This window comes from Hakea prostrata, chromosome 5 (genome assembly GCF_041222555.1).
Source record: "Hakea prostrata isolate BN-2017 chromosome 5, UWA_Hpros_2, whole genome shotgun sequence".
Lineage (NCBI taxonomy): Eukaryota > Viridiplantae > Streptophyta > Magnoliopsida > Proteales > Proteaceae > Hakea > Hakea prostrata.
In genome coordinates, this window is record NC_142604.1 from 46,924,323 (window position 1) to 46,948,960 (window position 24,638).

General features: G+C 37.2%; 1 protein-coding gene across 3 annotated transcripts; it reads left to right on the top strand.

Annotated features, from left to right (window-relative positions):
* The first annotated feature begins 1,759 nt into the window (after window positions 1-1,759).
* On the top strand, window positions 1,760-24,002 carry LOC149016179 (MADS-box protein SVP-like). 3 transcript variants are annotated; one of them, XM_089157302.1, is made up of 9 exons: window positions 1,760-2,002; window positions 2,148-2,398; window positions 19,435-19,513; window positions 21,024-21,085; window positions 21,287-21,386; window positions 21,486-21,527; window positions 22,867-22,908; window positions 23,019-23,164; window positions 23,281-24,002. In XM_089157302.1, exons 2-9 carry the CDS (start codon window positions 2,217-2,219, stop codon window positions 23,291-23,293), a joined length of 666 nt encoding a protein of 221 aa, XP_089013428.1. In that variant the 5' UTR covers window positions 1,760-2,002; window positions 2,148-2,216; the 3' UTR covers window positions 23,294-24,002. The 3 variants fall into 3 exon arrangements, with proteins under 3 accessions (XP_089013428.1, XP_089013426.1, XP_089013427.1); XM_089157300.1 differs by having other exon boundaries at window positions 1,760-2,062; window positions 2,185-2,398; window positions 23,281-24,001; XM_089157301.1 differs by having other exon boundaries at window positions 2,185-2,398; window positions 23,281-24,001.
* The last annotated feature ends 636 nt before the right edge of the window (window positions 24,003-24,638 follow it).

Sequence of the window (24,638 nt, forward strand, 5' to 3'; positions counted from 1 at the left end):
ACTGTCCCAAGGAATGGGTTGAGCCCCCAATTAATTCCATTTTTCCTAATCTTAAGGCATTGACCCAGTTAGGCCCCTAATTAAAGACCAAGCAGGGTTACTAATAGAGATTTGCACAACACAACCAAACAAAACCTTAGGGATGCTATTTCCTGCATTTTGGGGGGTGGGGTGGGGGTAAAGATGCTATTTCCTGCATCAACCTACCAACTCTATTAACAAATATGGTATTGATGTAGATTATAGATTCTTTCCGACTTGGGCAATCCATCTCCAGAGGACGTCAATTGTGTACTAAAACTATACCGAGATGTGCTGTTTAAACCGTACTGAATTGCACCTTTCAAAATTTGGTACGGTATATACCAAAACTGAATTTAGCAATTCAACATAGTATGGTATCGGTTTTAGGTAGCATACTGTCGATATGTACAGTTACAAAACCGAATACCTTACCGAATCAGGCTATTTGTGTAATTTCTTAGTTAAAACTTATAAGCTCTAAGGCTAAATATTACCCTATTTCGTTAGGATTTTGTCTTCGCCTCTTGACTCTCTTCGATAAGATTGTGAGATTGTGTGCTATTTTGCCATATGAGTCGTCTTGTACAAGTATGAGCAGTATGTAACACGCCTCACTGAAACAAATAATATCAGAACCTTTTTAAAGGAAGAAAGAGTGTAGAGGATAAGATACAGAGGAAAAATAAGTGTTGGTTTTGAAGGAAGAAGAAGTGAAATGGAAGCACACAAAGAGAGAAAAGAGCAAGAACTCAGATAAGAGATAGATTAAAAGAATGGATTTGACCTTAATTCACCAACAATGATGAATCAAACAATTAAAGGGCTAATTCGGGAGGTTTTTATCGGTGGATGACGAGCCATGGAAAAGAATGTGTTCTTTCGTACCAAATTTTATAGTACTAAATACTAAATTTACATATATAATTTTCATACTGTACAGTTTAAGTATTGAAATTCGGTACGATACCGACACCATACTAAATTACCACCAGTTGGCGTCCTTAGTGTCTCCCCACCTTTCCACCTTCTATCCTTCCTTACACATGGCTTGCACATGGGAGTCTGGATCAGCTACCTGTCGGGAGAGCACTCTGTGCTCCCCGACGGCTTTACCACCATAAATACAACGGGACCCAGGGATTGGGTGATGGATTCTTTTTTTTATTTTTATTTTTTCTATGGGTTCCACAGGATTTGTGGTGGTAAAGTCTTCGGGGAGCATAGAGACAGGGTGATGATCCGAATTCTGCACATGGTTCATGGGAAGGCTGTGTCACCTCAGCTGTGGAGGTAAAAAGATTTGGAAAGGATTTGAATTAACTGAGACATGGGCCAATTCCGAAATCAATGTTACCAACCATGATGAATTTCCTTTTTCTTTTTAATATTTAATTTATACGATAAATGTTCTTTGACTATTCTACCTTTTTTGCCACGTCATCTACCCGGTATCAGCCAGCAGGCAGCATTGATACCGGTGTCGGAGCCCGTGGTGAGCACTTTCAGCAAATTGAGAATCTTCGTCCAATCCCGTTGGGCTTTTTCACATCGACGGTACACAGTAATTTATCGTATCAAGATAATTGTTTATCAATTTCTCGGACGGGAAATTGAAGGTAAATGCATGCGCCTTAGTACGGGAAGCGTTTTATCCACAAAAAATACTAAAAATGGAAAAACCAGATATTCTAGTTCTAAGTTTTTTATAGTTAAAATGTTGTTTTTTCATTATTTGCGAATGTGTAAGACATCAAAGAAAGGAAAGAAATCAGTGAATGTTCTTTGGCTATAAAAAGTATTTTTGTTTTCTCGCAGTCAGAAACTGGAATCACGACCAACCAGACAGTGTCTCACTTTCTTTCTCTTATACTCCATTTTGGTTGGTGGGTTTCTCTTTTGTTGGGAGAAACCACTGGAGGAATTCCACCTCTCCTTGTTTGGTGCAGTGTTTGTTTACGCTTTCGACGGATTTCCATTGGTGGGTATTTCGGAGCTTCTCTCATCTGGATCATTTTCTTTGTGGGTTCTCAAAAATAGGGTTTGTGCAAGATTCTACTCTTACTTAGGAAAAATGCCACTATTTTCACCAGAACGCATCGTTTTTCTTTTACCTATCATAGCAGATCTTGTATGGTTGAGGTTTGCTTTTATTCTGTGCAGATAGAGGGGTGTGATTTGTTGAAGAAACAAGAATGGCAAGAGAAAAAATCCAGATAAAGAAGATTGGTAACACTACTGCGAGACAGGTTACTTTCTCAAAGAGAAGAAAGGGGCTTTTTAAGAAAGCTGCTGAGCTCTCCATTCTTTGCGATGCTGAGGTCGCTTTGATCGTCTTCTCCTCAACTGGAAAGCTCTTCCAGTATGCCAACTCAAGGTTCTTCTTCTTCTCTCTCTCTCTCTCTCTCTCGCTCTTAGATCTTAGATAAATGCATGTCTTGTATGTTATTTTATGCCAACGTTAAAGGCTAGATGGAGCCTCTTAGTTCTGAAGAAGCTTGAAGTTTTTCTTGCCATGGTTCCTGCATCCAAAGGTTTTGAAAGTTCGCGTGACCAGTTTGTCTGGAGGAGAAACTAGGAGCACCGAAACCTAGGCTGTGTTGGTTCAGAAATAGAAATCTCACAAGCCCAGCACTTGTGGATTCTCTTTCTTTTTCTGGTACATCACAACAATTTTAGAACTTCGAAGTGAGTTCTTCTAGCCAAAAGAGAGTTGGGTTTAGTTCTGGAATCATGATTTCACCTCAACTCAAAGGAAGTTTACCATGGAAAAGGTAGAGTGTCTTTGGAGACATAATCGTATAAACCCTAGGACTACGGCTTCTTTCCCTAGATAGTTGTTTTGAGTGATATCATAGGGACTCAGAAACTTATCGATGACCGTACGGCATTTATATCTGTATTATTTCCCACATGAAATAAGGGATTTCACGGTTTTCTTAAGAAGAAATATCTGCTTATTTTAAAACTCTTCAAGTAGTACTCTTGCAATTCTACCAAAAAAAAAAAGTAGTACTCTTGCATTCTTTTTCTTCCAAGTACTGAAATGACCTTTGATGGGAATTTTCCCAGATGAAGAGATTAAGTGGGCTTGTCAAGATTTTCTTAGCTGAAATCTATTACTTCTCATCTCTGAAATTTTCTTGTAGATTCAAGAAACTGAGTTGGGAAGAACATAGGTGTGTGCGTGTCTTACATGAGTTGGGACTTGTGAGGGGGGGGGGGGGGGGAGAATTTCATGTTATTTGACAAGTACAAGGAATTTTGGTGAAGCTGAGATAAGGAAATTTTCGTTGTTCCCTTCTCTGGCTGTGTACGTTTAGTATTATCAGTGCTTCTCCACTAGCTTACGTGCGTTTGTTGATGGAGATTGATTGTTATCTTGTATCGTTTGATCTTTGCAAAAGGTGCAAAAGGATTTCAAAATGGAATCATCTTTGCTGGAGAAACAGTTATAATAACATTATGATAGCAAGCAAGTACCAATGTGTCTATTCAACTAAAATGTCAGGGTTTCAGTTTGATGGAGGAGATTTTGTGAATTATTCCTAAACACAACCTTTACTAGTGACGATGAGCACTACTTTTGCTTAGGATGATGAGCTTTTGGGCTGTAGAAATGTTGGAAATATGTAATTCTAAAATTAGGAGCCAAATATGGTCAGACCTGGTTTTGTTCAAGCCTGAAACAAAGGCATGCCTGATCTCTTGGGTTTCAACCCTTTTTGTCATTTTGGAACCAAGACAAGTCCAAGACTTCAGTTAGTTTTGGAAGAGATTTAGTAACATGCATGGGTAGACACTGCTTTGCATAATTTGCATCTCTGTAACAGGAGAGTGGAAATGATGTTACTCCTTAGGTATAGTTGGGAGCTTATTAGCAATTTGGTTTCATGGTGAGAAGCACAGCAAGAGAATATAAGTGAATGAGTTACATGGGTGTTAAAAATGTGCAATTTTTTTGCCTTTACAGGTGTACTGAGTTTTTAATGTTACTGAATCTTCCTTAGTACGAGAAGTTGTTTTGAGACTAGGATATTAAGTAGTAGAGTGTTGATCTCATAATTCTATAGAATTAAATGCGTGGTTGTTTGTATGAGATGTAGACGTCTACCTATTTTTCGTATGCTTAGTTACTCTGGAAAGGCCCAAATGTTTTTCTAGAAGCTGCACTGCTAATGTCTTTTTTCTTTTAGAGCTGCTATAGGTGTGTGTACCATTTAGTGGATGAGTTTCAGAGTGGAATATGCCGGAGATCTTCACCTCATAATAGTTTGGTTGGGGTAACTCTAGCATTATTACAATGGCATCCAAACATTGGTCTTGTGGTTCCTTTGGCAGCTTCAATGTTTTGCGCAAATCTCCTTACCTCTCCTTGTTTGTAGGATTTGGATTTGAATTTGTCAAACCTAATCCCATTGAGCCGTATTCATCTATGGTGGTATTGAATGAAGATCATTCTTAGTTGTCGCGATCTATTTCTTGTAGTCATTTGTCTCCGGAAATAAGTTCAAAATTGTCTTGTCCCTCTGGCTCTTTCGTTAGCCATTGGGGCTAGTGTTCAAAAATGAACACCCATTGGCCATTTAGATGTCTACTAAGAAAAGGTTCATATCTTTAACGCGCCCAACAAGAATGAATTTTGAATCTTTAAATTTAAATTCATTAAGAAAATGACACTTGCCTTTTACAAGTCTTGCATAGGTATCTATAGCTAGTAAGTATAGTCTCCTAGAAGCCGCTACGAAGTAGGGTTTGTTGTATCTCTTCTAGGTGCTTTACTTTCGCCTCTAGCTGGGATGTAGTTCAGTCTAAAGGTAATATTGCCCCGTGGTGCAGAGTATAATGGCGTTCAGATATCATATTAATCCAAGGCATTGCTTTATCCCATGGAGTGCCTTGGCTCTGTCGGAATGGTGTGGTTGAAGTAGTAGCTGTCTCATCACCCATTAGTTTCTTATGGAGGAGAGCAAAGTTGGATAAAAAAGGAATACCTTTATGGAATTGAATGGAAAATCATGCATTGTTATAAGGAAACAAATTCAGTTGTGGACTATTTGGCGGAATCAGCTGTCTACTCTAATTTAGTCTTTAATTACCTTAATTTAGGGATTGTTCAGAGTTGGAAAAGATGCAGTATTGTGCCATTTTCAATTCAGATTCGTTGTGTAAGTGGTAAAAGATGGTTGTAGGGCTAGTCCAAGGATATGAATATATTCTGCCCTAGTTCACTCCATCTGTGAGTTGGCTGTCAAGATGACCTTCTATGCTTCAATGTATTTGATGAGGAAGGAAAATTTATGTCACTATTTCTATGCATTCTTTCAGTGAAATTCAGACTTCCATAACAACCTTGATGTAAAGAGCATGGTCAATTCTCATGAGGCCATTGACTTAGATTGTGATAAGAACTGACACATTGTATCCTCTCAAGGTCATCACACTTAGCTTCTTGGGGACAGAACCGGAGATTTCAAATCCCGGATTCATGAATCGAAAATTATACCCGTGGTTGTAAAAACCAGATCAGAAACAGAGATTCACCACACTAAAACGGAACGAGATTTATGGGTAAGGGGTGAAATCCAGAGATTTCAAAAAAGCTATACAATCGTGTCTTCACAAAAATCACATTGATCAAATAGTTTTTTAGGAAGAATTCACAGATTTCATTCCACAACCAAACATCTAATTTTATAAATTATAACTCCATAGATTTGAAATCTATAGATTTGAAATCTCTAAATATTTGAAATCTCCAGACTCATGTAACCAAACAGGCCCTAAAGTCATTTAATTTGTTGTTTATAAATTGAATGCATGAGACAATATTGAATTGAGAAGACATGACAGAGCTCAATGAACTTGGTAATTTTTTATTATCATATAATTGAAAATATATATAATACACACATAGAGATTAGTTCAATCTCAAATTGAAAAAATAATAGAAAACGAAAACAATGTGAAACCAAAACACTACCAATTAAAGGAATCCATACTAAGCCAAAACACTAACTAAAAGGAATTTTGAATCACGTGGGGCAACCATCTGCCACGTAATACACCCCCTCAAGTTAGAGCACGAAGGTTAGAATGCCCAACTTGGAAATCAATGAGATGCTAAAAAAGACAAGTGGAAATTTAGTGAAGATGTCTACTAGATCTGATAGTAGGAATGGTGAGGGCACATTGTTGCTCCTCTTGAAGAAATAAATGTTAAACATAATTGACATCTTTTGAGAGCCTGAAGATGACAATTGTGATTAAACAACACTTGCATGATTGAACGAAGACAACTATGCCGATGAAGGTAATGAAAGATCTGGATTTTGTAGCTCTGCAACTAGGGTTGAATCCAAGGAAACTTTGAAGATAGCAAAAGAATATAAGACCTTAAACTCTTCTAAAACAGAAACTGATTAAACTTAGATGCGTGAATGCTAACAAATCGATCAACAAGACAAACAAAGAAGATTGTGAGTGAAGAAAGAATTATCAAACTACCAATGATCCTCTCAAGAAGACAATTTGAATGAAAAATGATCTAGCAGTGACTTTGTTGTTGAGAGCATAGCAAAAAGAGAGATTGCTTGGACACATATGACTAATAGAGTAAGGACTTTTCCTTTTTCTCCCCTTTTCTGGGCTGCCACCTAAAGCTGATATTGGATAGTAATGGAACTAAACCGTATGACTGCAATTATCCTAATTACTTGATAAATGGAGAATACATGAGACTGATATTGAATTGAGAAGGCATGACTATTACTTGGTGATTTTCTTGAAAGATCGCCATGTGATTCAAGACTCTTTTTAATTAGTGTTTTGGTTTGGTTTGGTATGGTTTCCTATAATTAATAGGATTTTAATTTACTGTTATTTCCCTTTTCTATTTATCTTTCCAGTGGTTGACATTGAGACAATCTCTCTCTTTGTGTGTGTGTGTGTGCGCGCGCATATATCATTGAGCACATTGAGCTTAGTCATGCCTTCTGAGGCATTAGTGTCAAGTAGCGGCCATTGAAGGTTGGCATTATCAGCATTTTGATATTTCTATGTTTCTAATTTTGGGGAGGGGGGGGGGGGGGGGGGGAGCTTGAAGGCAACATGCAAATAGGAAGAGGAGGAGAGAGAGAGAGAGAAGAAACCACAATTGCCACTTTTCGAAGGGTCAACTACTTGGTATAGTTGCTACAACTTTTAGCTTCTTTTGATTTTATCCCTTTTTTTTTTTAAAATTCTTGTTTTCTCTTAAGAAAAAGGGAAGTCTTACTTTATCAATCAAAGGCGTCCAAGAAATCTCACTTTTTGTTGTGTTCTTCAACAACAAAGTCACCGCCATATCATTGTTCAATCAGGGTTGTCTTCTGTGAAGGATCGTTTGTATTTTGTCAATCCTTTTTTTTCTCGGAATTTTATGTGATTGTTTTGTTGATTGATGGTGTAGTTGTCATTGTTCAATCATAGGAGTTGTTCAATCACATTGATCGTCTTTTGATTTCTCATTTATTTTTCTTTAGGAGAAGCAATAACGTGTCCCCATCATTGCCATTGTTAGACCTAGCAGACATCTTCAAAAAATTTGTACATGTTGTCATTTGTGACTTTCATGCTTTGACTTAAGGGGGTGTATTATGTGGTGGTTTTCTTGGAAGAACCCCATGTGATTCAGAATTCATTTCAATTAGTATTTTGGTTTAGTATGTTTTGTTTAAGTTAGTATCATTTTAGTTTACTATTGTCTTCTTACTCTATTTATCTTTTCGTATTTGAGATTGAGTCAATATTTGTTTATGTACCATATATATTCTCAGTTGTATGTTAATGAAAAATCACCGAGTTCATTGACCTTAGTCTTGCCTTGTCAATGCATCATACTCTCACATATTCTCATTTCACCAATGATTTATTAATCCAAAATGCTACTAATTAAAGGAGACCATAACATTAATTAAAAGGAATCCTGAATCATGGTACCAGATCTTGCTCTCGAGGGCAATCTTGTCCAAGTGAAAAAGTGAGATCTTGCTTGAGATCTAGTATTTTTCCAAGGCCAACTTGAGTGAAGTCAAAGGTCCATCTTGTGGGGTTTTAAGGATCAGGTTGAGCTCAAAGTTGGTATTTAGCTCATTTTAGGCCTTCTAAATACACTGGTGGCCTTAGATTTGTGAGAAAACAATTGTAAGTGAGTTCTAAATCGGTTCTAAGTTTGAAACTCAAATGCTGCATGAACGAACATGCAGAGTTATAAAACATGCAATATATAACCATTCAAACATATAAATGAAAAGCAAGTGATAAGATGCATCAAGTAACTTACTAACAGATATCATCCATACGATACAAGAGAACATCACATTCTTGACTCTCAAGAATGTAATAATACAACCATGATAAGTTTAAGCGGATTTGGCTGCTAAGTGCAACCATACCATTCAACTTGCCATTTGCATTCTCCTAAGGTGAAATTGCAGGGAGCTTGCTTTGAACAAGCAAATCCTTCTCTAAAGCATGAGCAGTGTAATAAACCATAAGTTCATAATAGAAGTGTTGGGTACAACTCATGCTTCACATTCTATTGGCAATAACCCTCCCCCCAACGTATGTGGGGCTCTTGCATCGGTAGGGGTGTAACGGGCAGCGCCCCCAGGCTTATAGGGGCTTGAAATTACTTTGGGCCTTGGGAATTCCTTTGTAGTGAGGGCTTGGGCCCATGAATAACTGCCGTGGCTTAGGGAAGTTGTCAGAGAGAGGAGGCGATATTCTGGTAAAAAATGAACTTGGGAAGCGGTCGGTGATATGGGAGGTGAGAGAAGGCGAGAAGGTCGTGATCTCGACTTGTCTCGCTCGAGTTGTGGGACTTAAAAGGGTGGCTGGACCAAGATCTTGGTTTAAATTGAGATCTCAACTCATTGTAGATCTCGGTCGAGATTGGGTAGTTCATGAGTTGTCTTGAGCCTTAAAAATGCGAGATCTTGTGAGATTCATGCCTTGCCCAGAATCATATGGGGCTCTTCTAGGAAGATCACAATGTAATAGCTATGGTGTAGATCCATCCTCTTCTTGTTCTCATATGGTTTTCTAATAGTTATTATAGTTATGGTTAATACATCAATTACAATTTTGTAGAAGTTAATTATTATTGGATTTGTTGGTTATGGAAATTCCAACAGACAATAATGGAGTGTTTCTTGTGTTATAGCTTTATAAAGTACTATCTGGTCATTGTATGGGTTCCATTTTCTCTTTGTTCCATATGTTCCAATAAAGGATTCATTATGAGAAAAGCATTTTCTGCTGTTTTGTTGGTGAAAAATTTATTTGTGAAGTGATGCCAATTGAATACATGAATCTATGTAGTATTGGTTGTGATTTAGAATATTGAGAGATTGACCTAACTTTCACTTTGAACAGAAGCTGATTTTTGATAATGTCTCCTTCACCGACCCTCTCGAAACCTGTAACAAAAATTGTTAGGAAACAAGTTTGGGCTGAATCATGTTAGATGACGTCCTTAAGACTATAGATGCCCCTTATGGGGCAATTGGGAATATGCAAACAGCCTCCAAGATAAAACTGCCCTTGGCTCCCCCAATAATGGTGCACTCGAGCATTGGACCCCTTCGAGTGTTATGGGGTTGTGTGCTCAGCCTATTATAAAATACTAATTGTAATTGTATTATTTCCCCAAACTCAACAAAGTATAAAAAAACACAAGAATGACCCAATGGTGTTGATGACATGAAGGGAGTTTTCTCAAGTGACTTGATAGAAAGAAACTCTACTCTTCTCTTCATTCCCCATATGAAAGAAGCCTTAGGAGACCTCTATTTATACATGAAGAATAGAGAGGGGGGGGGGGGGGGGCAAATAAATACAAGGAAGAATTAATTGAGAATTGAAATACTTAATATAATAATAGAGTATATGAGATACTTCCTCTAAACTCTTAAGAGAAATAAGATTTCCATAAAGGAGACTCGAGGAACTGAGCAAATAAATGAAATTAAAGCATTTAAATTGATTAATAAATTAAATATATAAACTCACAACTGTTAAATAAATATTTTGAATCTTAAAGTTTTAAATTAAAACTAACAATTCTCCCATAAGATTCAAAATATCATTAAAATACCAAAACACAAAATAGATTGAGCACATTAGAATGATAGGTCACATCGTTGCAGATGTCTTTCGACTTGAATCTACACTAGGTCTAATAAGCCACGCTACAGGGTACGAATGAAGTCAGACTTCTTGAACCTTTTCTCATTGGTGTAGTTGATTGATTTACCATCCATATCCTACCACCCGACGCCATAGTCACTCTTTTTTTATATACTGGGCGCTATAGGCCATGTCCCTAATCTTGGATTAATCATGATGTATAGGGAATTTGTCCGTAAAATTCTCGTCGGAGGCAGCATACCCCCTTCATTCACTTAGGTCAGCCCATAGTATGCACCACAGTTAACATACCCTCATATGACTTGAGCCTTGCTTATTAAGAGTCATATGACTGATCTTTTTTTCATTGTAGTGAGTGCTACCCTTTACATCTAATTCGGAATAGGCCCAATGTGATAGTACTGATCAAGCCATCCAGTGATTTCGGTTTTACCCTTTGAACCTAATTCTAAGAATCTCCTATCACATAGGTTGGGTGTCCATTACTTTGACTTATGGCATGGGCCTCAAGCCTATTCCTCTAGATGTCTCTTGAATAACTTTGGTGGACTAAGGCTTTATAAGTATATTAGCTACATTCCTCTCCGACTTTACAAAGTCAATTGCAATGGTACCATTATTTATATATATATTCTTTCACTAAGTTATGTCTAAAGTGTGCATGCCTTTTCTTACCATTATACGCTTTGCTCTTTGCCTTTGCAATTGCTACCTGACTGTAGATATATGGAGGGCATAGGCTTAGGCCATAATGGTATATTGGTAATTAAATTCCTGAGCCATTTGGCTTCAGCTCCAATTTTTTCGAAAGCTATAAATTCAGCTTGCATGGTGGAACTTGTTCCATATGTTTATTTAACTGATTTCTAGGAAATTGCTCCACCACCGAAAGTGAATAAATATCCACTAGTAGCCAAAGTTTCATTGGAGTCAGATTTTCAATTAGCATCACAGTATCCTTCTAGCACAACAAGGTTACCACAAAAATGCAAACCATAATTCTTAGTACCCCTTAAATACCTTAACAACCTTTCCAAAGCATGCCAATGTTCTATTCCTGGTGTGATGACTTAACTTTCCAATTGCAAGAGCAATGTCTAGTCATGTTCAGTTCATCAAATAAGAAACTGAACCAATAATTTGGGAATAACTTTTTGTGAAATTGGTTCTCCCTTATTTCTTTGTAATTGACTTCCAACAGATAAAGGTGTTTTCATAGTTTTATTTTCAAAATAACCATATTTTATATGAAGTTTTTCAACATAATGGGCTTGAGTTAAAATGAAATGATAAAATTATTTCATTTTCTCTCCTAATAACCTTGATTCCCAAAATTACATAAACTTCTCCCATGTCTTTAGTATCAAAATGGGATATGAGGAAGACTTTAGTGGATTTTACTAAATCAAGAATAGTATCAACATACCATCAACATATAAAATAATAAAAACACCTTTGTTATTATGTTACTATAAGCACACCTATTAGAACATTCACTCGAAAATCACTGGAATTAAAATGTTTTCAAACTTTCATGCCGCTACGTAGGTGATTTTTTTAAGCCATATAAAGATTATATAAGATTACAAACTTTATGCTCGTCTAGGAACGACATAACCTATAGGTTGCTTGATATAGATTTTTTCTTCTAAACCTCCATTAAAAAAATGCTGTCTTTGCATCCATTTGATGTATGACAAGTTTATATATTGATGCAATAGCAATCAATGATCTTACAGTTGCAATTCTAGCAACAGGAGAAGAAGTATATATAAAAAAATCTATGTCTTTCTTTTGTTTGAAGCCTTTGACTACCAATTTAGCCTTGAATTTTCAAGTGATCCAGCAGGCTTTAATTTCTTCCTAACTGCGGTATCTAGAACCTTAGTTTTGGTGGAAGATCAACTAATTTCCAAGTATGGTTGGCTATTATAGTGTCTAACTCACTCTTGATTGCTTCTTTACAGAGTGCAACATTTGGAGATGCCATTGCCTATTAGTGTGTAACTGGATCACTATCGATCAAATATGTAAACATCCCATCACCTAAATTAGATTATCTTCTTTGTCTTTTACTCCGCAGTTGATCTTCACCATTAAATTCACTGGGACTAGTCTAGTTACATTTTTTGTTGAAACATCATTATTGGGTAAAGATGTATCAACACTTGTAAATCCTTTCTCATTGGGAATATATGTTCAAAAAAATCAGCATCTCTAGATTCTATGATGGTATTTGCGTAAAAAATGCCATCTAGAGATTTGATTATCATGAATCTATATGCAACACTATGATGAGCATATCCAATGAAAACACAATCATAAGTTTTGGGTCCCAATTTACTTTCCTTGGGTTCACGTATCCCATTTTTTAGCTAAAAGAACCAGAACTCTTGGATACTTAAGATTTGATTTCCTTTCATGCCATAGCTCAAAAGGTATAAAGCCAGTCTTCTAATGGGGTATCCTATTTGGGACGAAACAAGCTAATAATATGGCCTCCCCCCCAGGGGCGGAGCCAGGATTGAACATGGAGGGGGGCCGAATGTATCGGGGCTAATGCGGGACCCACTGTAGGTCCCATCTGATCAGAATATATTATTATATTTTAATGTAGAGTCTACATTAAAAATTAGGTAAATTAATAGAAAATTCGTGAGTGTGAGAGAGAGAAAGGAATAATTTGAGAAAGAGAGAATGAATACCTGATGTGGAGAAGATTTAGGAAAATTTCAAAGTTTGCTAACTACTTCAATATTTTGTGAGATGTGTGAGAAAAAAAAAAGAGAAAAAATAGGAATAAAAGAGGAGATTCATGAGAGAACAAATATAAATGAAAATAGGAGAGAATATATAAGGAGAAATTCAAGGATCTTGAGTTAGTTTTTAAATAGTTTTTAATTAGAATTTAACCTTTTATTCCTTAAAACTAGGGATTTAATGACAACCATTAGATAGAGATTATGAATGACATTTGTACCCATCATCTTTATCATAAAATTTTAATTTTAATTTTTGGAGGGGGCCAAATAGTGGTATTTCACATTTAAAGATAGAGAAATAAGGAAAAAAAAGGATATTTACAATTTCAAAAAATCCGGGGGGGGCCATGGCCCCTCCGGCTCCGCTCCGCCGCCTTGCCCTCCCCAGTTCAAGGGTAATCCCGAGCTAATAAGCATGGAGTTCATCATTTCCTTCAGGGATCTATTTTTTCCTTTCGGCAACTCCATTTGATTGAGGTTGATATGGTGCCGTTATTTGATGAATGATCCCATTCTCTTCACAAAATTGTGGAAGATATTGGATTCCATTTTTGTCCCTCTATTTGTTCTAAGCCTTTTTATTTTCTTTCCTAATTGATTTTCAACCTTTGCCTTGTAGGACAAGAAAACTTGCTTTGCTTTGTCTTTGGTACGGAGAAGGTATATTTTAGTATACCTAGAGCAATCATCTATAAAGGTAACAAAATACCTTTTACCACCTCTTGACTCATGTGATTTGAAGTCACCTAGGTCACTGTGAACCAATTCCAATAGTTCACTTTTCCTTTCCATAGAAACATGAGATTTTCTAGTAAAATTTGCCTCAACACAAACAAAACATTTCACAAATGGAGATATTGGGATGCCATATATCATATCTAGCTTGCATAACTTGTTTATATATGATGCATTGCAATGTCCTAATCTACCATGAAACACATCATGAGAAACAATCAAATAAACAGAACTACTAGGTATTCATTGATAATATTCGCAATATCCAATACAAATAACTCACGTGAATTGTAACCTTTAGCAACAAATACATAGTTTTTGGTAATAAGAACTTATCTGCTTTAAAAGATAATTTGAACCCTGCCTTTATGAGAAAAGACTAGACATAAGATTTCCATTGGATGTCAAGAACATGCAATACATCCTTGAGAATTAGGGTTTTTTTGGAAGTTAAATTCAATTGAACTTGCCCTTTGCCAATGACATTAGATGATTGGGGATTTTCCATATACACTTGTTCACCTGTTTCAATCGTTGAATAATTGAAAAAGGCATTCCGATCTCCACAGATATGCTTGGTAGCACCTGTATCTATAATCAATTCTTTTGATTTTTCAACCATGTTTACCTTAGGCTGTGTTTGGCAAATTTTTTGACCAAGAAATTGTTTTCGGCTGTGTTCGGTATCATTTATGGCAGCTATTTCTATTTAAAAAAGACTGAAAAAAATATAAAACTGAAAATAGGTAGAGAACTGTTTTTGATTTTCTGTTTTCAACTCTTTTTGCTGCAGGGTTAAAATCCACGTGATATTATGAAAGGATAAAATTATAAATGTGTATATTTTTATAAAAGTACGTATCATTTCTCACTTGTTCAGTCGTTCCTCGACACCACGCTAGCAAACCTAGGGCGAGATTCATGGCGATTGAAGGTCATGAAGCCCACATCAGGCCACCATGGGCAGGGCTAGAAATGCAAGTATGAATCAATGCTAGGATGTTAGCTTTGACAACTCTATCTATTCGTTGGCTGTGGCTTCTTGATTGGTTACTTTCTCTCCAGAACCTCTGCTGAAAAGGAGGAGAGCTTAGGAACAGCATATGCATGCCCCTTCGCTTACCGTGTGTTTGTGGATGTGCTTAGTAGTCCTCGTTAGGGAAAAAACTCTTCCCACATCTTCCAATTTTATCTTTTCCTGAGTAAATCTCTCCATAAACCCTTTGATCACCAGCAAATTTGTTGCCACCCATGTTATGAGACATTCTCTATTTCATAATCTTTACCAGAAACGTTACAATTTCAAAGTTAAATTGTTGGCCATCTCTGCATTACCATTTGAAGTCCAATATAATTTTTATAATATTTTATATTGTGTTTGCACACTTGGTCTATCCATCTTTGCTTCTCTTGCACACACTCAGACACAACCTTTCTTTATGAGAAAATTTGTTCTTGGTGGAAATAGACTCTCAACAACTCGATCAAGACAAGAAGTAGCATAACATATAAAGATGGCTATGGCGTATATATTTTTCTGGGTTTGTTTGATCTTGGATTTTGTCTCTAAACAGAGAGAAGGAAATTCAGAGGAGAGGAAAGGAGGGGAAGAGAGGTTTTTATTTGCATGTGAACGAAGGAAACAAGTCGTTGGCCACTGGGGTTTTAAGTTGAAGATGAGACTATTCCCATGGTGATTGTTATCGTCTTGACTTTATTGTGATTTTTCAAAGAGCTGACCTAAAAGATGGGTGAAGAAAGAATATGTTCACCATTCCTTTAGAATATCATTAAAACTGATTTGTAGTTAGGTAATCACCAGAGGGTTTCCAAAGGACTTTTGTGTTTTTGGCAAAAATGGTTTTTACTATTGATTTTGAAAAAATAGGTAAAAATTAAAAAGGAAAACCATGCCAAACACAACCTCAGTTACCATGGCAGAGAAGATCTTAGTCTCAGTGAGGTCTACCTTTGTTTTGTTTTTCCATTTCCGACATTCTCTCTTATGGTGCCTGGGTTTGCCACATACCAAACAATTTTGCTTCCTTTTCTTGAAGAATGCCCCTTTCTTGGCTCTTAAACATTTCTTAAATTGTTTGTGTTTTCCGGACTTGACCAAATTAGCCTTCAATTGAAATTCATTGGCCTTTATGGTCTTGTCCTTCTTCTAGTTCTTCTCTTCAATTTTAATCCGAACCAAAATTTTGTTCGGGGTCCAATACTTCCTTTTGTGCCTCATAGTCATTTTGAAGTCACTCTAGGATGATCATAACTTCTCTAAAAGAGAACCAAAGTCATCTGGTAATCTTTGGCTAGGTTTGCCACTACAACTTGAAATTCATCAACTTGGGCAGATATGCTTGTGTCATCCTTTATCACAAATTCTAAAATAATTTGCAATAATGTATTTTTTTTAATTTTAATTTTCAGCATCCGCCAAGACATATTTCTTATCCAATGCATAGTTGTCACGACGACGAGGCGATGCGAAGGTTGTTTTATCTAGTTGAGTCGATGAGTCGACGAGGTTCCCTCCGAGGCACTTTGGCTGTCGAGGCGTTTTAAGTAAAATTTTCTTTTCAAGTCTACATCTCATACACTAATTCATTATAAACCTATCTTATATATAATAAAAAAACTAAAACCTACAAAAACCTCCCTGAAGCTTATGCAAGGAAAGAATTCATCAGCTGGACCTGAAGTACTAAGTTGTTGAACTATCAGAAAAAACCAAACTACAAAAGAAAAACAGAGACACACGTACACCAGATCAAGGAACGATTTCTCGGCGAACTGGGCGAAACGACGAAATCTCGCGAGATTTCGCCGAGTAGCCGGCAATATCGCGAGGTTTGAAAACCGGAAAGGAAACGCCTTGCAACTTGAGGGCCCCGACACGTTGGGATGAGCCCCCCGGCAACTCCGGGATTCCAGTCCGGATGATCCGGCAAAGCTCCACCAGCTCCGTGCAATGACTCTTCTCCGATGGTTCCGGCACGGCGACCCAAAGCAGAGAAGAACCGCCACGAAACTCATACGCTGTGGGGGTGGTGGTGAGAACAACTCTCGCGAGATTCGCGCAGAACAAACGAGACCAACATCCGATCTTGGACGAGGGTGTTGTTGGAGATCCGCGCGCGTTCTCTTTCTTTCTTCTCCTTCTCCGGCGATGTTGCCGAGCTGCTGTTTCTTTTCTTTCTCTCTTTAATTCTTCTTCTCCTCCTCCTTCAACAATGGCAGGTTGAAGATATCGCTTTTCCGGCGAAATTGGGAAGATTTAGTCATAAAATGTGGTTTCGCCGGAAAATCGACGTTTTTCCGGCGAATAGCTGAAATCTCGGTTTCGGTTCCTATTTTATTTCGCTAGTGAGCGAAATGGGCGAATTTTGCCGAAATTTCGGCGAAATTCGCCAAATTTTCTTTCCTTGCACCAGATAAGAAAAGAATCATTACAATGATACAATCAGGTAGATGAAATAGAGATGGAACAAATTCAATGAAGAAGAATCATTACAAATAAAAAACAAAAAATGCAGATACACCAGATAGCAGGTTTAGAGTATGCAATCAGGTGCAATTTGCAAGAAAAATACTGACAGAGATGGTGAACAAAGTTACCCATGACATATAAGTATATAACATAGTTACAACGCAGGAAGAAGAAAAAAAAGGCATTCCGGCGACATACCGTCGCCTGAGATGGTGACCAAAGTTACCGGAAGCTGCTGCAACTTGGTCGCTGCAAGCTTGCAACCACAACAATGAGTCACATGGTGAACAAAATGGATTTAGGGAGAAAAAAAAAAAGAAGAAAGAAGAAGAAAGAGTGTGGACGCCTTGCTGCTCGGAGGTTGCTGCCGCCGGAGGTTGGCCGCTGCAAGCCTGCAATTGATATGGTGGAATTTTGGTTGATTTAAAACAAAAATCGAGTCTAGAGGTGCTGTCGCCGGTATCACTGATTGTCGGTGTCGGAGTCGGAGATGAAGAGAGTAGCAGAGGGAGAGGTAGAGAGAACTCAAAGAAGAGAGGTTAGGTTAGGGCTCGATATCGACTCTCGAATGGATTTCACTCGACTCGAGTGAAAATCTCGTTTTTTCATTTTTTCATTTTTTTAAAATGATTTAATGTTATAAATGATCATATGTAACAATTATATAACCATTCACCCATTAGATTCTTTTCGATTGGAATATACTTTTCAATTCGTTTTTGGCCTTTGATTTGGAATAAAATAAATTATGATTTTAAAACCAACAAAGGCGGTCGCCTAGGGGTAAATTGCGTTTGAGGCGTCTCCGAGTTATCGCCTTGGACGCATCATGGCCCGAGGTGACCGACTTATCAACTTTAACTGAGGCGATCGTCGCCTCAGGCCCTTGAATACCACCAAGGCGTTGCCTAGGCGACACCTTGACAACTATGATTCTAATGTAGCCCAAATAGATTAAGCACTATCATAGGATGCATAGACATGGTAAAGCTCATTGGACAATGAATTCAGGATGCGTTTTGCATTGATAATTTGACGAAATCCAAGCTTGCCCATGGGACTTAGGGATAGGGTCGTCACTTTTGGCTGATTAGGATGAGGTCAAGGCAAATGAGATGCATAATTGTTTAAGAACGAACAACATCATATGTCTCCATCTCTTGTCATTTGGACTGTCAAATTGTTCAATTTTTTCAAGGTCAAACATTATCTTTAGGTTTTTCATGGCTGATACTATGTTAGTGATCATATCAAAAAGATATTGTTCTCTCAATACATTGAGTCTCTGGTCTTAAGAACTGCAGGAAAATTGATTTAGAATATTGAGAGATTGATCTAACCTTTGCCTTGAACAAAAGCTGAATTTTGATAATGCCTCCTTTATTGACCTTCTCAAAACTTGTAACAAAAATTGTTAGAAAACAACGTTGGGCTGAGTCATGTTAGATGACACTGTCCTTAAGATAGTAGATGCCTCCTATGGTGCAACCGGGAAAATGCAAATTGGCCTCCAAGATAAAACAGCGTTGGCTTACCCAATAATCGTGCGCTTGAGTATTAGACCCCTTTGAGTGTTATAGGATTGTGTTCAACCTATTATAAAATACCAGCTGATAATAGTATTATTTTCCCAAACTTAACAAAGAACAAAAAAACACAAGAATGACCCAATTGTGTTGATGACATGAAGAGAGTTTTCTTTGGAGACTTGGTAGAAAGAAACTCAACTTTTCTGTTCATTCACCATGTGAAAGAAGCTTTAACAGACCTCTATTTATACATGAAGAATAAGGGGGGTAAATAAATACAAGGAAGAATTAATTGAGAATTGAAATACTTAATATCATAATAGAGTATATGAGATTCTTCCTCAAAACTCTTGAGAGAAATAAGATCTCCATAAAGGAGACTCAAGGAACTGAACAAATAAATGAAGTTGAAGTATTTAAATTGATTAAATAAATTAAATAAATAAACTCAAACTGTTAAAGTAAATATTTTGAATTTTAAATTAAAACTAACAGTTATACTCTGGTATTAGCAGTCAAGGATCTGATATTTAAGTTGCTGAATGGAATTAATTCTCAATTCACCAAGCTGGTTTCATGCTTGGCTGAATTTTTATCCTGAACTAAAGTTGTAAAATGTTTATTGTTGAACTAAACTATTTCATGGCTACACAATTTTCTGTCTTCAGTGTTAGAACTTACATTTTCATTGTATTGTATTCAACAGTATCAACAAGATAGTGGAGAGGCATAACCTGCATTCTAAGAATCTCGACAAAATGAACCAACCTTCCCTTGAGCTGAATGTAAGTGTACCTGAAATTTTAAAATTTTGAACCGTTTGGTGTCATTGTTGTGTAGTGGTAAAATTAGAAGAGTGAAATAGGGTGTATTCTTTGATATTAGTTCAGATATGTATTTGCATACAAATGGAAATTAGCTTTGCTCATAATCTTGTCTCGGCATCTTAACACTATGTACGCAACACATGCATATCCACACATAAAACTTAGCTAGAGACCGTTTTGTTTGCAAATAGTGGAAGGAAATGAAGTAGGGAAGAGTGGCTCCCCCCCCCCCCCCCCCCCTGCCATCTAGGGCACAATGGAAGCTGTTTTTCCCCATCGACTTAGATCTTAGAAGAGAGAATTTTCTGGCAAGTCATACCAAAAGCAGAAGCAAAGGATTAACACCTTGCCCAATAAACAAAATCACATTCCAGAAATAAATGGAGCGGTGTTTCCTCTGTGAATAAACAAAGAATACCTCTGGAAGGTAAAGAAACTCCAACCAAAAACTGATTGATGGGTTTGAAGACTTTCGAGTCTGCCATGGAGAATCAGGCCACTCTTAAATTTCTCCTTTATTAAGAGCTTCCCATGCTGATTTCACTATAAAAACACGCGTAAGGAGAGGGTGACCAGACAAAAGTATCCTCTACAGGCAAATTCAGGAGAGCAATAGTCTGGACTGTAGAATGAAGATTCGAACCAAGGGGAGATAGGTTGTGGAATGTGTCATTGATTTGTGGAAATTATAAAAAGACAAACCCGATGCCAAAGGATTTGCACAAGCAGAGTTGTGGCAATTATATGTCAAGATATTGATTAAACAAATAGAAATTGCGGAAATTAATATTTACTATCAGAGCTTTCAAGCAATTACTTGCATTGCCTCCTTTCTAACACTTAACAAAATGATGTTGGAAAAATGGTGAGGCTGAGTTGTATTCCTTGATACCGTCCTATATATGATACAATTGAAAAATTGTTAATTGGACTCCAAGAAAAAAAAAAGCTACGGCTCCCCTAGTAGTTGTGTCTTCAGCTACTAAAACCTGGCGATGATGGAAAATTCAATGAGCCATTTCTCTTTGATGATCTAATAGTTTCATGATTGTCTAATACTTTCACATAAAAAATGTCTTTGCATCTGCCTCAAGAACGAAATCCTTATTATTTACACCCTCTCTTTCAAGTTTCAACTTTTTCATACCAAAGATGCTTAGGCATAAGTATGTGTTTGTAACATTCTACTTTCCATGCAACAAAATTCTGTGTGGTAAGTAGCCTTCTCAAGTGTACTGCTTTGCCGTCGCAAATTGATTTGCCAGAAGAATCCATTCATTATATGGTGGCTCTCCATTCATTATATGGTGGCTCTTAAACTCTCTCTCTCTCTCTCTCTCTCTCTCTCAAACTGTCAATTTGAAGTCGTATGTGCAAGCTATTATCTTTTTCTTCCCTTGTAGCTTACTACAATTTAGCCTGTTGTTTCACATTAATATCTGACTGGAATACCTTGCTGTCTCTTTAGCTAGAGAACAGCGACTGTGCTGGGTTGAGCAAGGAACTTACTGACAAGACCCATCAACTAAGGTAAGGAGCTATTATTAATTGATAGGGAAACAGACCTTTGACCCAAAAGAGATTAGAAAAGAAAAGGATTCCTATATGCATATAGGGATGTTGAAGCTTCATATCTCTACTTGGAAGATATGCATATAGGAATGCTGCTACCCAGAGAAAGGATTCCTGTAAGCTTATATCTTTAACGTTGAAACATAACGTGCATGGTAGGAGAATGAGGGGAGAAGATCTGCAGTGTTTAGGCATAGATGAATTGCAGCAGCTAGAGAAATCCCTTGAAACTGGACTGGGTCGTGTATTAGAACGAAAGGTTGGTGTTCATTTCGTATACGAAGACTATAGTATAATCATAATTGACTCTAATTTGAATTTCATGTACTTACATATTGAGTTCAACGTGGGTTTCTAGAGTGACAAGATTATGGAGGAGATCAGCACTCTCCAGAGAAAGGTCAGGGATCAAACTTCACAATTTTATTTATTTTCTGCATGGTCTCTTCTTTTACCATTCCCCCCCCCCCCCCGCATTTGTACGTGTTGCATCCACATTAATTGCTTTTGTGAAAATCAAGAAATTTTAGGATCATTTGTCCTGCAAATTGGCTTGAATAATGAAATAGGGTTTACTTGAGGTGAAGTAGCCAGAAATATGTAGTAGAAAATAGAAAGATGTTGTTTAAGGAGTGGAATCAATTTTGAGGTATGTCTATTGTTTCAAAAAGAACTTCGCTGCTAGTCATGGAATGATGAAACTTCTATCTTTCAATTTATGAAGGGATTTTGAGTACAGTTTCGATACATAACCTTCTTTACGTTATCAGTCTGAACAGATTTTAAGGAGGAGCTGTGCCCTGTATGAGTAGATTTACTTGAAGTGAAGTGAGTTGAAATGAATATCGGGTTTCCATATTTCTTCTCTTGTGATTTCATAATCAATAATAACATTTTATTGATATGGTGAACGGATGATGTAAAATTTTTTTAATCATAAACTGAATGGGTCTTTGTCTAAAGTGAGGAAGTGGAAAGAAGTTGTTGGTTTTACTGCAGAGTTGGCTAATTTCACTTTAAAGATGCCCAGTTCCTGAAGGATACAGTATTTCATATTCGTAGTAGTCTTGCAGGCAAAGTTGGTTTGCAGATCCTTTTGGTATGATATGCGTTGAACATTTTTGAGAAACTTTAATAGTTAATTAATTAATTACATTTTAGTATAATATGAGGAAATGTGTGTTGAACAATTTTGAGAAACTTTAATAATTAATTAATTACATTTTAGCATAATATGAGGTAATGTGCCAGCTGGCTAGTTTTTTTGCTCATTCAATCTGACCTGATCCATGCAGCTGAATAGTCATGCTGAAAGGAAGACCAAGTCCATGCAGTTATTGACTAGACGCTCCGTCCCACATTGCCCTCTGTTTTGTTCATTTGACAGTCAAGGATGGGCAACATGTAGATTGTTTTAATTGTAACCGTCGGATGGTAAGGCTGAAATAGAATCAGTCTATTTAGAGGTGATTGAAATGGAATCAGTGCATCTTCAAAAGACATGATTCCTCTCCATCAACGGTTGCAATTAAACCAGTCCATGCATTGCTCATCTAATGTTCAGAAAGATAGAACAGAAGGATATATGGGACGAAGACGATCTAGATCCGTTGTGGGATTGGTTTGAACCCATGGAAGTTATCGAATCAAAGACCTTGCTGCCTATTGTTACTTTAGAGGGCCTTTTTTTTTTTTTTTCTTCTCTCTCATATTTTGTGTTTGTTGTTATAACAATGCAGGGATCACAATTGGAGGATGAGAATGAGCGGCTGAGACAGCTGGTGAGAGATTTACTAGGATGAACACAAGGGGATTACAATCCATTCCTTACATCTTTTCCATTTATTTTCTCTGCACATTTGATTGAAGTTCAAAAGTCGTTTGATCACAGGTGAACATGTCTAAACTCCAATCCCAGGTGCCCCATGAATCAGAAAACATAGTTTATGAAGAAGGCCAATCTTCGGAATCTGTTATCGGTAGCTCTGTTGGTCCACCCCAAGATTATGATAGTTCTGATACATCTTTGAAGCTGGGGTAAGCCTCCTCGTTTAATCTCACTAATCATGAATCTGAGGTTTCTAAACTCGTAGTTATTTTTAAACCTCACCCTATCTTTCTTTTCTCTTGCTTTGGTGTTTTAATTCATGCAGGTTAGGAATTTGAAGGACAATCCCTCTGGAAATTCCCCGTTTCCTTGAACTCATGCAACTGTGTTTTCCCCTCCTTTGAAAAGAGTGAAAACAAGCTCTACAACAGCAGGAATATTGCTTTAACTAACCCTATAACAGCAAATTATTCTTCTGTTTAAGAAATTTCTTGCCTTCCCTTTTCTGGAAAGTGCGAGCTCTGCACGACTCTCGCTTTTGGCTTTTGTTATATTCCTGCGTCTTTACTTGTGCACCATAGCATATTATAAGAGCGGCTAGAGGCTAGAGCGGTCAGAAGAACCTTTTGTCGTACACGGAGAAGGCAATGTGCTCTTTGTATGTCACAGTCATTCTCCCGAGGATTTACGATTCGATGGACAATCGGCAAAGAAATATGTTTGTGACCGTGAGAACCGATGCAGATAACTAGAGATCGAGAAGCATGGTAAAGAAGCAGCGATGAACTACTCATCAAAAAACGAGAAGCTAGAGTCGTCGTTGCTCGCTCTAAGTTTGATTTAGTTGATTACAATGGAGGTGCAGAGAAAGATGCCTTCATAGATAATCAAGACTCTTGGAACCTCCAAGGTTCGAATTGTATATTTCATTGGAGATGATATGTCATCGTAGTATTTGCACTTCCTTGGTTACCGTTTGAGGTTTGGGCATTAAAAAAAAAAGAAAACATAAATGAAGTTACCGTTTGAGGGAATGCAATGGTATCATTAATTCCAACCTTGGTTTCAGCAAGGTGATGGAAGCAGGTTGGTAAAGGAAGAATTTCTTTCACCTAAGTGGTTGATAATTACAGATCATGTTAGGGCCGAAGTAAGTGAAACCGAGATAAAGAAAGACTCTTGGTGAGTATATCAACTAGCTGATCAACGGTCGAAATTAATTGTCACACCCACCTGGTTGGTATCAGACTCACTCACGGGTGAATACTCGTAAATAAGATCCACAATCACAATGATCAAAGTCTACATTCAATCCAAAATCAATCAATTAACAACATAATCAAACAGCGAGATTAAATGTATAAATAGTTATTTTGATCATCCATTAAAAAAGTGAAAAGAAGTCAAGAGTTCAGTATGTCAAAATTAAAAGGTGTTAAACAAAGTAATTAGTTTGATTGTTTGATTATCCCAGATTAAAAGAATGCAATCTTAATCACTTCTACTACGTCCCTAAATATAATCATATGGCACTAAAAAGGGCTGAACACCATTTGAACACTCAATGCATGGACATGAGTTGCTGTGTGTCTCCATGTCCTCGACCATTGGTATGTCGTATGAGTCCACACTGGGCACTCCAGCATCGCATGATCTTCATTACCAATGAGAGTATCTAAAAAG